The following is a 15,757-nucleotide window of genomic DNA, read 5'->3' on the forward strand; positions in this document are numbered from 1 at the left end:
GCCAACTAAGATTTAAACAAAACCAAGATGGTATTGCTCGATTGCCAGATCAATTAAATACTTTAAATGAATAACTAACTGCCTATTTTGACAAAGCTATCTAGAAAAATCGCAGTATTACATCATAGCACATGCTCCACTGGGGAGTATTTGACGCAAACATCTGCAATGAATTATAAAATATGAGTTATTGCCGATAAGCAAACAATACCCAAAACTGCCAAAGAAGAAACTCTTGCAGACCATTCGTAGGATTCATCGTTTTGTAATATTATCCTTTAATCAAGAAAATTATTGTTCCAAATCAAGCTCCCACATAACCACCATCGGTATGAATCTAGACTTCCAAGGAACAGAGACTTCCTGTCATAACGAGAACCTGCTCTCGAAAGAATGTGCTTTGATCTACAAAGAGAATTGGGTTTTCGGTTTTTTTGCGAACCTTCTTCAATCACCATCATCGACCGATCATGGCCACCGCAAGGAACGTTCCCGAAAGCCGGGATTCAATCGTTGCCGCGTCGTGCACGCCACACGGTGATGCAGACACAGCAGATGCCACACAGGAGTATCTTAGCGCAAAGCAACAGTAGTGCTTTGCCTTCCTACCGCGATGTGTGAGTTTTCAGAAGCCGGCTCGGCTCGACGTTCTCGGCATGAAACGCATATCTTGGCCACTCTTGACCAGATATTGAATAATTATGCTATTATTAGGCCAGATGCGAGACACGGTCTGGGCCAACGAACACCGGCTATATGCGTGCGTGTGTGTCTGTGTGAGCGATGCGCGCGTGCGTACTCGCTATCTTGCGTACAGACCGCAGAGACCACGCGTGAAGACATCCACCGGCGATCTACTGTTACATCATGAGGAATGCGAGTGTGGAAAACATGGCTCTTCCTCATCTGATGGTCCTAAATCCCATGAACAAGGGAATGTTTGCCATTTTTTCCATGTTCAACTCTTTGGAAACATTCGATGATAAGTCATGGAACAAGTTGTTTATCTTCAATATGTACGTAGGAACTCGAATACTTCGATCGAATCGTTCGATCTAGACCAAAAACTTCAAATATTTGCTTCTTGATCAACTAGTAGTTGGTGAGATCGAACAGCCACTCTCTCGATCTTGCGGCATACCAAAAAGAGACGGTCCGTTGATCGTCTGGTTGACCTCATTGACCTCTACAACAGTATTGCCACCGAGTGCACGAAGCTCGTCAATCATATGCTCAACTTGATCCTACTTGACCAGCTCAATAACATCGTCCTTATGCCTTGTCTGTTTCTCTTTTACATCTCCACGGTACGACTAAAATCTTTACCCTCCCTCAATCCGTTATGGTACCCCAAGTAACAACTTTATACGCCTCGTCTACACAAATGTATTGCTAAACTTTGAGTCTGTCTACTGATACTCTACCTAGCACTAACAGTGGAGTGGACTTTTGGTTACATTTATTGTGGCACGCGATGGCAAAGGAATGCCTTTACCGGGATACTGAGTTTTCTCAATTAGCAAAATTTTTTTTATCACGTTTAGATGCACGCTGTGTTGAGAAAGTTTTCATGTGCTCAGAAGAAATTGGTAGCGGCAGAACCGATAAAAAAATATGTGTATGCAGAATTTGCCTATAAGACAGACAAAGAGAAGACAGTTGGATTCGGTGACGAGCGAATGACGATCGAGGAGTATTGATTTAAACGTTGTGAAAGGAAGACAAGATTTTTTAGCGACCACGGCAGGCCGCCTAATAAACTCGTTTGCTACAAATCCATATCCGAAACACTCTGTTATCGCCAATTCTAATTCATATAGCACCAGCTACTGACATTGTCATTGCTAGAATTGCATTCTGTACATGGTCTATGACATTTGTAAAACGTATAATGAAAAAATATTTCCAGCTAAAGAGAATGAAATTTGAGAATGAAATTTGAACAAACTGAAGCACGGAATGACGGGGCGAAGTATGGGCATTACGGGGCAATTGACACATTACACGCTTTGGATTATTCAAAAATCCTAAAACGATTGTTAAAACCATAATTATACTGCTGGGCTGCTCCATTACTTGCCGTGGGGCTAATATCTAACATTTGCTACTGATTGGTAATGACAACCTTACAATTTCGTCCTGTATCATGAATAAATGAACATATTTGAATGGTCCCTGGGACATAGAATAAACTCATCAATTATACTCCCTATCAGTTAGGGGAAGCCAACGCTTCCTAACATGGCAAGTATGTGAACCTTACCGCCGACAACCGAGAATCAGTTATCCTCCAACACTCCCGCGGCGTGCAATCGCAAGATGAAGAAGCTTCTCAAGCGTACCGCGGCCGACGACTTTCGCGTGATGCCGTACAATCTACGCTGGTTGACGGTGCTTGGGATAGGCAGCTCCAACGATTGCCGACTGTACCGTTTGGCCATAGCGCTCGCGCTCACCGTGGTGGCCATTATCCTCCCGAAGCCGATCCGCATCTCGGACGAGCACCCGTTCGAGTCGATCGTCCGCAGCGTGGCCGAGCTGCTGTATGGTCTGCTCGGTTTCCTCACCATCATTATAGTGGCCAGCAAGTCGGAACCGTTCCGCCAGGTGATTCAGAAGCTGGAACAAACGCTTGTCTCATGTACGTAACTGAACAGCGAAGGGTGCGCCAGCGAGCGAAGAACTATCAACCTTTTGCACTTTCTTTCTTTTTATCGTGCTCTCTCTCTCACACACACACACGACAGTTCGCGATCGAGATGATCAGTGCAGCCGGTTGATCATCAAGGTCAATGGTGGCATCTATCGGTTTAGCGTGGCCTACGCCCGGCTCAACCTTTGCTACATGCTCCTGTTCAACCTGGTACCACCGGCCGTCAACTACCCTTACTATCTGCACCGTCTGCTGTCCACCGACAGCGCTAAGAACAACACAACAATCGAGTTTATGTTACCGCTGGAGCAGGACTTTTATGGTCTCGACATCAGGCACAATGTCCTGCACTACAGCGTGTTCTGGCTGGTGACCTGGCCGGCCTGTACCTTCACTACCGTCATCCTGTGGTGCAAGGGACCGCTCTTTATACTAATACGCTACAACACGCTACTCTACCAGCTAGTGAACTGTATGCTACGTCAGCTGGGCGGCGCAACAGTTAAGGGTGCATTCAAAAGCAGACGGTTGGTCGCCTGGAAGCAGCGTCAGCTCGTTCAGATCGTCGAGCTGCACCGGACGGCCATCGAGTGTACGAAGTTGCTCGATAGTATCTTACGGCTAGTGTTACTGATCCAGTCGGTTGGCTGTCTGCTGATGTGGTGCCTGATGCTCTACTACATTAGCCGCAATGCCAACCTGAACGTCCTGAATGTGGTCGTGTTGACGCTTTCAATCGTCGTCGAGATGTGGTGCTTCTCGTACCTTGGCCATCAGCTAACCGAAGAGGTAACCTTTTCTTATACAAGTGTGTTGCACTCCTCTACTATATTGAATGTATGTATCTGCTTTCTGTCTCCACACACAACTAACCAGAATGCTTCGATCGCAAACACCGTGTACAGCAGTTGCTGCTGGTACGACGAGCCACGGGTGCTGCAGAAGACCTATCAGCGGATCATGATGCAGGCCACCAGTCGGAAGGCGACGATCACGGCTGGTCGGTTCTATAAGGTCAACATTGTCACGTTCGCCCAGGTGAGCAACAGAGAAAGAGGGAGATTGATTTTTCGGGATGAACGGCATTAGCAGCATTCCTTCGTTCGTTCCCACAGCTGGTCAAGACCTCGTATACGTACTACATGATTATGAAGGAAATCTTTTAAACCAACCCATGGGATCAGACCATAAGTCTCACCACCGCCGTATGCACAAAATGATCAAGTCGTAGAATCGTATCAAGTAACGCCCTGGAGTAACTGCGCTTCCAACTGCGACCAGTTCAGGCAGTTATTTGTGCAAATTCCCATCAAGACCACCCCAGGTGAGTGTAGTGCCTGCGAGGAACACGTGCACCAGCCTCCCACCTCCTCGAGCCGCTTCGTTCAGTCGCTGGGTGCGGTCATTGCCGAAGCGGCTGGCTTTATTAGCGTAGGCCCACCAAAAGACGTAAACAGCTCCGACCGAACACCTACACCTACGCAACCGAAAACCGCCAAATGGCGAGTGATGATAGCGTGTGAGCGGATATGGGGCTGGCCAGAGATTTACGGACTCGAAATCGAAAACGGCACCCGGTAACATGCACGAGATGCACACACACACACACACACATACACACAAACTGATCACACTAATGTTGGGGGGCAAGTATTCCGTTCGAAATTCCTGACGCGATTCTTCGAGAGGAATGACGATAAATATGGGAGGACAGTGAACGGTGCCGCACCCGTTGCCCCTTTTTGATCACCATTCCGCGAACTGACTGGTTTGTATTTTTTGGAGGTTCCGTTTCTAAGCCGGGAGAGTAAATGATTATTGATGAACCGAGAACACGAGGCAATAGTATCACTCGTTGTCTAGCAGGAATAGGAATAACTGTATACTTATTGATAATCTTGAGCCTAAAAGATGAATATTTCCTGATGAATAATGCAACCATGTCAAAGTATGCGGATATTAATATTCTTCAAAAGTCTAATATAGAACCTTCTACCTCTATTACAAATTCACAAAATATCCTCAGCTAAACATAAGATTATGTACTCCTCCACAGCATATAAAGCAATGCATCAAATTTAAAACGGAAAGAAGTTATGGAAATGCATTTTAACTTTAAGCAGCGTGGTACATTCAACAACCAACAGTATTTTACCCTTTTACTCTTTAGTCTTTAAGTTGCCTCCTCATTTGGATCTATGTTTGTGATCGATTGCTCAAAACCGCGGAACGATTTTTTTATTTTTGGATTTGATTTGAAAGATTTTTGAAAAACTTGCATTCGTTTCATTGAAATACGTTAATTAAGAAGGAATGGTAATTAACTAGAGCAAGCAATGGTTAAATAATACCAAAAATGGATTTAAATGCTCCGGTTAAATGAAATATCCAACCATTATGTTGGCGATAAAGCTAACGAAAGATATGGTCACATGCTTAGAATATTACTTCATATGAAGATGCGATCATTGAAATGGTTTTTACTGGTTACAATTGTTACATGACAATTTATGGTATGATATAAATTGAGAAATTTCTGTAATAAGCAGAATAATTCCTATTTTTATTATGATACGAAGCATACAATCAATTTTTACCCTCATTGATGTGATATTACAATCGACATCTTAACAAATGAAAAACACATTGATAAATGAATTTAAAATAAAAGTATTTAAATCATTTTGCCAATGACTACCATTCAACAAATAGTGATCACAACAACATATGTAAGTAAATAAAACTCAAACCTATAAACCAGTTCGAATGACGAAGTAGCTACTGGCTTACTACAAATTAAACGATGTTGGAAGATTTCATATTTTAGTTAAATGTTCGAGTACAAAACCCGCATCAATAACACAATCCACAATGTTACCCAACAATGCTCTCCCCACAGTCTCATTAAGAAATCATGCTAATGCTTCCTGTCGGAAAGGTTAATTTCTCGGTGTTCTAGGCCAGTCTTTCGCTATCCTCCTGGCAACTAGCCACAATATTCTAGTGTCATTCGCACTCTCGGAGTTGTAATTTCACTTTCCACATGTCCACGTGACTTATGCTTGGTTTGGTCTGGGTGCTACAGACATCTCGACCGTCATCTCTACATAGAGAGGACACGGAAGAGCCCGTTTTCAAACATGATGTTGCGGCGGCAACGAAAGACCACCGCCAGGAACGGATGAAATGAAAGCTAGATCAAGCGCACGAGTGTGAGCATTAGCATCAGGGCGTCATACACGCACACACACTCGTGCGGTTTTCCGGCACCAAAACTATATTTTTAGAACATTTCGTATGAGCGGTCTGAGGCCAGGGCTTCGCGCGCCACATACATGCACGCATTGCAACCGGAGCTCATCTTCATCCCGATGATACGCCGGTGGATCAGACAGGCAGCAACGGGGGCACACACACATAACATGATGACAATCGATTCACACTTCTGGCGGAATGGATGAATGCTACTTTTGCATCTACCAGTCGCATCTCAAGTTGCACAAGAGACAAAACTCACGAAGAGGGCAGCAGGGAAGACGGAAGTGATAATTTTCGGCTGCGAAGAATACATGTGTGTGTGTGTGTGTGTGTGTGTGTCTCGAATATCGCGAGTCGCACCCAACAGAGTTCGCGCCCTGTCTGCTACTACAGTTGTCACCGTCCATCCCAACGGAGTCTCGCAACGCAGTGCAGCGATAATTTAAAACAAAATGACCACTCGAGACCAATACACTGACCACTGAATGGGGCGCGGCCACCCGTCACGATCGCCAGAGCCGCCAGTCAACGGCCGAACACACAATCAACTCACGGTTGATGCGTAATGAGCGAGCGAGCCCATCCTGCGTCCCCATCAGTTCGTTGTCAGTCAATTGATTTAATTGTTGACACTAATTAGTGGTTATTAAAAATTATTCATTCCACATCCACGGGTGGTAGAGAGACCGCCCGCTTCTGATTGCAGGTTCTGACGTCGAGACGTCTGCAAAACCGCACATCGATCGGTGTAGATCAGATTTTCTGCCAAAAATCTCGCCATCTTAGACCGTATCTCGTCGTGTACGTTGCTGGTGGTCGCAGTCGAGCCTTCTCAATGAAATCATTAAATGTGAAAGGCAGAAAAGCGGTTGCTGCTCGCTTCTGTGCAGCTGTAGGGCTTCGACGACAGCATAAGAGTGTAGGCAGGCACATACTTGCATATAGCCACCGCACCACGCGTCCAATTGTTGTACATTCATCCAACACCATCAGCTTCTACTAACCGTACCTCGAATGGTGGTGGTTTTGCAGCATTGCTTAAATGTAGCCTGGTAGCACGTTACCAATAGGCTCAGGATATCGGATGACAACGAATGACACAATCGAAAACACCACTGGAAGTGGTGTGAAACGGTGGCGTGTACTTTAAGGACAAGTCTGATCTTTAAAAGAACACCCTGATCAGTGGTGCAAAATCGCACGAAAAAGTCCAAGCGACACACAAGCAAGGGTCTGCTATCTGCAACCTTCTGTTATTGCACGATAAGAGACGCTCTACAGCACACATTATAGCGTGGCGTAGCCCAAAAACAAATATACTCCGTATTAAAGCTAACAAAAGTGTCGAGAGATCTGTCAATTATCATCGTCACGCTAAGGCAGCTATAGTAGCACCATCTGTTACTCTCGCGTTGAACCTACTCTGCATCAGATCAGCCTAGGGGAACTGTCTGTCTGTTAGCCTCCCATCAGACCTACACCACCATCGAAACCATTTCTTATCTTGCGCACAGCATCAGCATCAGCGGCTGGCGAGCGGTTCATCGCGACAACCCCCTTCTTTTCGCATTGTAATACTCTTGTTGTGACACCGATTGTCATACCTAATTAGATAAAGTGAGGCACACAAGTGCGATGAGCGCGATCGTTCAGATGAGCTCAATCGCTCGCGACACACGGCGGCGTGACGCGTAGAGTGAAACCGCAAAAACCTCGATCGATCGGACGCGCTTCAAGGAAGGCAGGAGGAGGCTGAGGCTGTGACCACCGACACGCAGCAGCTACGCACAGGTACCGACCGCTTGGAACCACTGGAACCGGAGAAGCGATCAACGAGCGATCGAGGTTGCGGTTACTTATTGGAACGGCCAGCCAGCCAGCCTATGGCTACAATCGCATTCCTTGCAAGGTTGTAGATAAATATGACACCAAGGATCGGTCTAGAAGGAAATCTAGTGGTATGCACCGGTGCAATTGCATTACGGGTGCTTTTTAGAGGGCATATCTTTCGAGGTTAATACGAAATCTACGTCATCGTCATCCAAATACAAATGACCTAAGAAGAATCGGTCAGAATATCCAGAACCCCTGATCACCCTGAGAAGGAAGCAAGCAACCAGCACCTATAACTACCGACCATACGGTGGCCGGCAATGCGAGTGTTTTATTAGCTCATTACGCGCCAAATGGTAGTTGCCACCTCCCGCGGTTGCCTCTGTCTACCAGTGGCACTGATTGCGCGGGCGTAAGGCGTAAAACCACGAACTTCCTTTACTCTCGGCAGCACCGAGATAGCGAAACACCACACAACAGATGCGAGAGAACGTGAACCGCAAAGCTGTGCTTTGGCCGAATGACGAATCGATAGGAGGGCGGGCAGGAGCGAAGGAGAGCGTTCAGCAGCCAAGAGAGTCGGTTGACGTATACAGGAACTTTGAAGTTTTGTTCTTTTTTGTTGTTTTGTCAATCATCATCTGTTGGCTTGCGACAGGCTATTGTGTCCTATGATTGCGCTGAGTAATTCATTCCGGCCTAATCAAATGATTGAGTTAAGGAACTTGGAGGGAAAATCTTTCTTTTGCTCATTCATGCAGTTAATATCATACACTGGATCTTGTTTTTTTTTGTCGATTGTTATAAGATTGAAACACTTTACGGTTAATAAGAATTATAGCGAATGTACCAGTAGGACCAATTAACCTTTTTGAAGATAGTGCAGAAGTATCAAATTTGAATATTTCGCGAAATCAAGCCAACAAATATTGCACTTCAACTTTGTTCAAGTGAATTATTGCCTCGAAAGAAATTGCTTTGCTGAATCATTACGGATGATGGGAAGGACATAATTTTCGATCATTTTGAGAGCAGCAAAATATATGGGTACTTTTTTGTCTGAATATGTGCAGAATTATGTTTCACATAAATCGGTTCAATTCTTAAATCACTTCACAAAAAACAACAATTAATGCAACAACAACCACGAAATACCCAACACCATGGTCTGTACCATGGTACGCCTGATAAAATACAATGATAAATCGTCAAAGTACGTCTGAAAACACTACGAATTTATGCATTTATCTAGCATAATATTCAATTAATCATAAATTTAAGCTAGCAATAAAAATGACAGATTTGGCAGGAGCTAATTCAGTCATAGAAACTATTTAAGCATTTATCTCGCTTAACGATTTTTAAAAGTTTTTCTTTTTTCAGTCTATAAAGTTTTGTTCTTTAACGAACGTATTAGTACAAACCATCACCATTCAAAATATTACCATATTTTACACCGAATTCCATACCGAAGGAAGATCGTAGTGTTGCCAGTAAGGTTGTGTATGTTTTTTTTATAACACCACAGAACAAGTGGCTATCGACATCATCACTGGACGCTCCCTCCATATCAACCCCTCTATATCGCGTGACGACATGCTACATCTCTAACAAAACCAAAACCTCTCTTCTCCCTACACCAGGCAAAAGGATAAAATAGTGTGTATGCCGTAGAAACAATACGATGAAAAGTAACACACAAAAAAGACAACCAAACCACCAGCCAGTGCCAAGCCCCCTTGAAGCTGAATGAAGCTACGGAAAAACACTACCGTAGCGCGTGCCACACAATAATGCACCCACCGCGCACCCAGCCCTACAACGCGCTGGAAGCCACACCGGTAGGAGGTTCAGTCATCGAAATGGGCGGGTTACATGGAGAATGGTGGGTTGTTTGATGATTTGAAGGCACACAACACGCCACGCAACATAGCCGACAGAGCGCAAGGGTATTGTGGTGGCCGCTTGTGTGGTGGCCACCCCAATCCGTACACCCAACAGCAGCTCGATAGTTGCAGGGTACATTGAACATCGAGCATAAAACAATAATTATGTTGCCGGTGCGGCGCTGTTGCGGCCACCGTTCTGTGGTTGGGCAAGGTGAAAGCAAATGCAGAGAGTGTGGGTAGGTGAGCGAGCCGCACCCCACCGGTCTGGACTGGAGGAGGCTCCACTGACTCCCTACTGGCCATATTCCTCCAGCATTAGTTCCTATGCTGGGAGCGGGTGCTGCTGCTCATCAATTGCACAATTTGAATCAACGGTGCTCTTCTCTTGCTCAATGGTTAGCTGCCGGCATTATTACACTTTTGCAAAACTGCAAACTGGTAGCACACCCTGCCTCTCACCCCCTCTCTGCGGATCATGATCTCGAAACGATCGAATATGATCAATCATCGGAAGCTTCGGAGGAGGTAGCGGAGGTACACAGCAGCAGCAGCAACAGCCTCTTATGAATCCACCGCGTTCACGATTGACCCAGATCGGTCTTCACGGCAGCACCTCACCAGCACCGCCACCGCAGTGTAGTGTCCGGTAGTAGTTTGAAGATTGAATCACAGATGTCAGTTGCAGAAATAGAGCAAAACCTGATCAAATGGTCAAGCAACAGGCTCTGTGTGGTGGATGGAACGGATGGAGATCACTACTACCTCGGATTAACCAGCAGCAGCAGCAGTCGCCGCAGACTTGATTATCGGATTAAAATAATTAGACCGAAACATACAACTGTCCCTACTACTACGTCATGGCAAGACAGCCGGTGGTAAGGTCCGCCCTCTGAGGTTTATGCGACTGACCATGAGAGCCTGCGAGGGTAATTTCGCCACAAAGTGCCACAATGTTACCTCCTGATGAGATTGATATGTATGTGTGCTGCGTTTTGATGATGATCGCTCTTTTCCTGTCACTACAGGAACCATTGTTCGTCAATCTTTCGCCGAGCAGATGAAGAGCATAGAAATCACTATCAATCGCTAGGCAAGCGCCTTTAAATCATGTTTTTTTGCGTTCCAACTTTCATTCTTTGAATGGATCATCAAAATATCTCAATCAAAACAGTAGCTCTTAATCCAGTAGCATTAAATGGTAGCTCGTTCCGTGGTTAATCGCTCACCGAACCAACCGAATGAAGCATCGTCAGCGAAGTAAGACATAAACCGTGACAAACCATGCAGTTTGAGAGCACATTTATCAGAAGCAGTGGACCAGACGCTGGCCACTCGCGCCAGACTGCCTAACGACACCTTTTATGCACGCAAACCACGGCACAAACCGTGCACCGCGAGCGCGCGCCAACACCGTTCCCCCCCGTTATCGCTGCGAAAGCGACGCCGAACGACACGACACCCGGCACCAGCCTGGCAGGCCATATTCCTGCGGCGCAGTGTATAATGGCCAAACCTATTATATCTCTCAATGGGGAGGGCGAGTAAAGAGGTGACACCGAGGGAGCACCTAAGCGCCAAGGAATTATTTTTAATTTCATCCAAACGACGTCGTCGAAAACGGTAAAGACGGTTGGCTGGTTGGCTGCTTGGTCTAAAGGGAACCCCTCGCCCCAAGAAGACACACGCTTGCCATTTGGTTGCCGCCTCATTTAGCACCAATCCCCCGCAGCCCCCAAGCACCGTTTTATGCGCCAATTTTGATACGTGAGTTATGCGCAATTTCGATTCAGATATTGGTCTGTCGCTTCGGAACTTGCTCTTGGACGACCGGACGGCGACGACGACGGCGACGCGTTGATCTGACCGATTGAAACTGGCAGCTACGACGATCGCCAGACAGCGGGTGATCGGGTATAAAGATGGAAATTGAATTGGGAGTTGCAGCTGTCCAGGGTTCTTCTGGACCGCTACCCGCCGATGCCGCCGGATCATGTGTAGGCGGCGCACTCACTGACACACGTCTGCGCGGTTGGTCACCACCCATCACAATGTTTTTATCGGATTTTTTATGTTTTATTGCACCGTTTTAGCCAGAGGGGGTGGTTTCGCTCCGGCCCGGTTTGGCAGGTGTGTGCACCGCAGCAGCGGGAATATGGCGGGAATATAAAAATATTATAACCTTTCTTTAATATCTCACCCACTCCGACCCCCACTCCGCACTCGATGGCTTAATATTCATTCATTATTTGAACGATTGAATTGTTGCCGGACAGTTGCCGGAGTTCGACGCGTGTTTCCTGCTGTTTCACGACGGTTTATGGCCTTACGCCGGATAAATAACGTATCGATGCCCCCGGCCTCGAAGGTCAATCGGCTGGTCTCGGTCTCGGTTTGCGCTCGTTAGAGAGACATTTTAATTTTCTACTCCTTTTCGCTCGGTTTTTTTATGACCCGTTTCGTTGCTTTGCAGAACTGTTACCATTAACGCGACGCGTAACAAGGTTCAGGGGGATTTTTTTTTAATGAGAAACAGCATATCGAAACACTAATCTTTCTACAACACTCGACAGCATGCTACTTTACAAAAGAATGTGGCAGCTATTTGAGTAGCGGTGGAAAAGAAATGGCCGGAAAAGCGGTGCGTAAATGAAACGCTACCCTAACACCAGCAGCAGCTGCTGCCAAGTAAACGACGTTTTGCAATTTTCACCAACCCATCCTGTGGCCTCATCATTGCAGCATTAGTGGCCCCCCTTTGGGGCCACCAACACCATCATGCCCAATGACGTTGGCATTGCAAGCACGCACGCACGCACGCACGCATGCAGCACGGGAAACGCACGGTCCAGTACTACCGGCCGGTTGGCAAGCGATGGCAGGCTGGCGAACAGCGGAAAATCTGCTCCGAAAATAAGCCAAACATACGATCGGCCGCGCGCCGCATCGTTTTTCCGAGGACGAAAGACAGGAAAGTGGGAAAACCCCGACGACGGAGTTTATTTTCGTCAGCGATCGCCGCGCGGTGATCAGATCTCTCTCTTGTGCTCTCTCTGTCTCTCTCGTTCTCTCTCTTTCTCTCCCTCTCTCTCTCTATCTCCTTCTCATACACACTGCGATTCCGCCGCTGATTGCACGATCGCGGTTCGAAAGTGAGCGAAGAGAATGAAACTTTATTTGCCTCCGACACCGACCGTGATAGAAAAGAGGTCAGCTGGGGAGTGGGGAAGGGAAGAAGAAGAGATGGGTTTCGGGCGGCCGTTCCGCGAAGGAAGATCCTCCCAAGAACGGAGGACGATTTTCGGGCCGTGATCGGATCATGGTCATCGCGGCGGCAATAGCAGGTAGCGATGGTAACACACCACACAACAGGCCAGGCGAACCACACATACAGCTCAGCATCAGCAAGGAGAACCATCATAGGACGGGCTCCAAGGAAGACGGCCAAAGGGGAAGACCGGGGCGGGGGGTTTTGTAGCGGTGCGTGCTTTTCGCATGAGGTGAGCTAAATTTAGCGCAAAAATCGCAAAAACAACGCGCTCGATCGCATCTGGTGTGTGTGCACGTTAACATTGGCCACTCAAAGGCGGCCCCACAGCCCACCCGGTGTCCTTTGACTTAACTGTGGCTTCTTTTGCTGCGGATTTTAAGGACATTGCAGAACGTAAAGAAAAATTTAAAAAAACACACAAAAAAGTCAGGTCAGAAAGACAACCTCGTCGTTTTCACGACATGCCAACGTGAAAAGTCAAATACCCTCGGAACTCACGTGTTTCCCTGGAAATAGCAAAGCAGGCGGCAGGAAAAATGTAAACAAAGAAAACGAAATTCCGAAGGCAAGCCGGCGCGAACAACAACGGGATGCCCGAAGTGTCCTGGCGAGGATATGTCGCAATGCGCAGATGTGAGAGCATAAACATGGGATAAAGGAGAAACTGGGCCAGGAGTGCTACTAGGCGAGCTCGCTCCTTCATGTCACACAAACACACCCACCGAATGTTGTTTCGTGGAAAATGTATCCTTTTCTTCCGGTCTAGCACCGATGTATTGGTGAGGACCAGGATAGGAATGAATGAAATCGTTGTCCCCAGTCCACCAGCTGCTACCGATTGTTTACAAAGCAGAAGCAGCAGCAGCAGCAGCGATTGTCTGACTGTCAAACACACGTACACGACCCCCGCGCGCACACCTTTACGGATTCTTATCGCTGCCTAGCAATCAAACAAAGGCAGCACGAGAGCAGAAGCAGATTCGCCTTCGCCTTTCTTATCGATCGAACTCGGCAAACGAAGAAGGGTAACGCTGTGATTGTCCTTTTCCGAAAAGGAAAGGTCACGCCGCGATGTGCATGGCAACGGACACAAGGAAAGGTGGTCAATGAACTTTACAGTCCCCAAGTAGTAGGCTGTCTTATCGTCCATGTTCCTGGCGGGGGGGGTTAAAAATGAGGACTCTGTCTGGCTTACCTGATGCAGCGCTGTTAGGCCATCTACATTGGCCGTATCGATGTCGGCACCATCCTGCAGCAAATACTCGACCTCATCCTTATCGCCTGCATCGCAGGCCGCCAGAAAGATGCAACCGGGCGTGAACTGGATGCGGCGTAACGAGGGGCTCTTCGGGATGCCGCTGGCCTGCTTCGCCATATCCGATTCCTCCCATCGTTTCAACTGCTCCGCCCGCTTGAACTGCGCCGATGTGTTCCGGTTGTCCAGCGACATGGTGACGGCGCTTGGGGGCGACGCTGTTATCCTTTTCGCGGCTCACACCACACCGGCTCGTCGTGCCCCGCTCGGCTAGGCGGTTCACGCGGTTAAGGCAGGACACGGAAGAACCCTTCCCTTTGACCCTTCTTTTCACAAAAAATTAATAACTTTTTGCACTATTTTCACTTTTTCTTCCTAAATCACTGTGCAAACACGGGAGATCCCGAGAGAATTCACACCACTTCCTCCTTTCTTCACTTCACATACGTACGTTCCTCTTCCTTGGCGTCTAGCCTTAGGGGTCTAGGAACACGCTGTATTTCCCACTGGAACAGCACATACATTCATAACCCTTACTGGCACTGCCTATTACTTCGCGAGAGCACTGGAACGAAAAAGGATGATGCTAGAGATTGAGTAACGGTAACCACAAACCAGCATCCCGCCGTGCCTGGTCCCGATCCCCTTCCGTCGTCGTCGTCGTCGTTTATTCACGAACACACACGGCGGCTAGAATGACGCGATGGCTACTGGGATGCTGCTCCTGGGATGATCGCATCCCGCACAGCTGTTTGCTTAGATTAGAGAGCACCTGGAAACCGAACCTATAATGGCGTCACACTATTCTGGAAAACCAAGGCATTCCAAAGCAGTGTTTACCACGGAGCAGAATATGGGAATCGGTGCTGAACTTTTTACAATAAATTTGCCTTTTCTTACTGTGGTCTGTTAAACATTTTCAACAAACTCTGTAATCCTGCTATTCAAATTGCAGGGATTGCCCCCGGCCACGAAAGGTAACAATGGGTAATAATGGAAGATTTGGTAGCTTGTCGACACTAGCCCAAAACATGCGTTATGCTGTTTCACTAACTACAAATTCCCACCCCGTTCCATGATTGATTGGAACCGCGTTTTGCCAGATAAGCAGCTAGCGTGCCCGGGTGGTTTACAGCTGAGACTATTCGCGGTATCTCGCCTGCATCCGTCCGACGCGCTAGCGCTGGTTTCCTATAAGTTGCTCGTCGTCGTCGTCGTCGTCGTAGCAGGCTTTAATTCCGTTTTTGGAGACACACGCACACACGGCCTCTGGAGAAACCGCGCTGCGTACGACGCGACGACGAAAGGGTGGCGCCTGCGACATTTTATCTCTCGGCGCGCGCTGAGATTTGCAACCCGCCGCCATCGCCGTCGACGTCGTCGTCGTCGTCGTGGGGCCGTCTGTGTTTGTGCGGCTGGTGTGACGATAATATTACATAAATCTAGATGACGATCTCGGCTATCGGCAGACCTCGGGGGGGTTGTAAGAACGTTCCCGTCGCCAACCAGCCACTAGCACTAGTTGTCCCCCGCCATAACGCCACTCGAGATCTCGCCTCGTTTACCACGTCGCGTAGCCCCAACAAACGCAGGAGCGGCTG

At 47.5% G+C, this 15,757-nt stretch overlaps 1 protein-coding gene across 13 annotated transcripts in view; it reads right to left on the bottom strand.

Moving 5' to 3' along the window:
* Nucleotides 1-15,757, bottom strand: part of LOC125956033 (protein phosphatase 1 regulatory subunit 12A-like) — a 67,619-nt gene that overhangs the window by 51,398 nt on the left and 464 nt on the right. For all 13 annotated transcript variants that reach the window (XR_007469130.1, XR_007469138.1, XR_007469135.1 and 10 more), the window contains exon 2: nt 14,097-14,721. Coding sequence is in view for 3 of the 13 variants with exons in the window: in XM_049687489.1 (XP_049543446.1) it covers nt 14,097-14,351 (255 nt within the window). In the remaining 10 variants the exon portion in view is untranslated. The remainder of the gene's footprint in view (nt 1-14,096; nt 14,722-15,757) is intronic.

Source organism: Anopheles darlingi, chromosome 3 (genome assembly GCF_943734745.1).
Source record: "Anopheles darlingi chromosome 3, idAnoDarlMG_H_01, whole genome shotgun sequence".
Classification (NCBI taxonomy): Eukaryota; Metazoa; Arthropoda; class Insecta; order Diptera; family Culicidae; genus Anopheles; species Anopheles darlingi.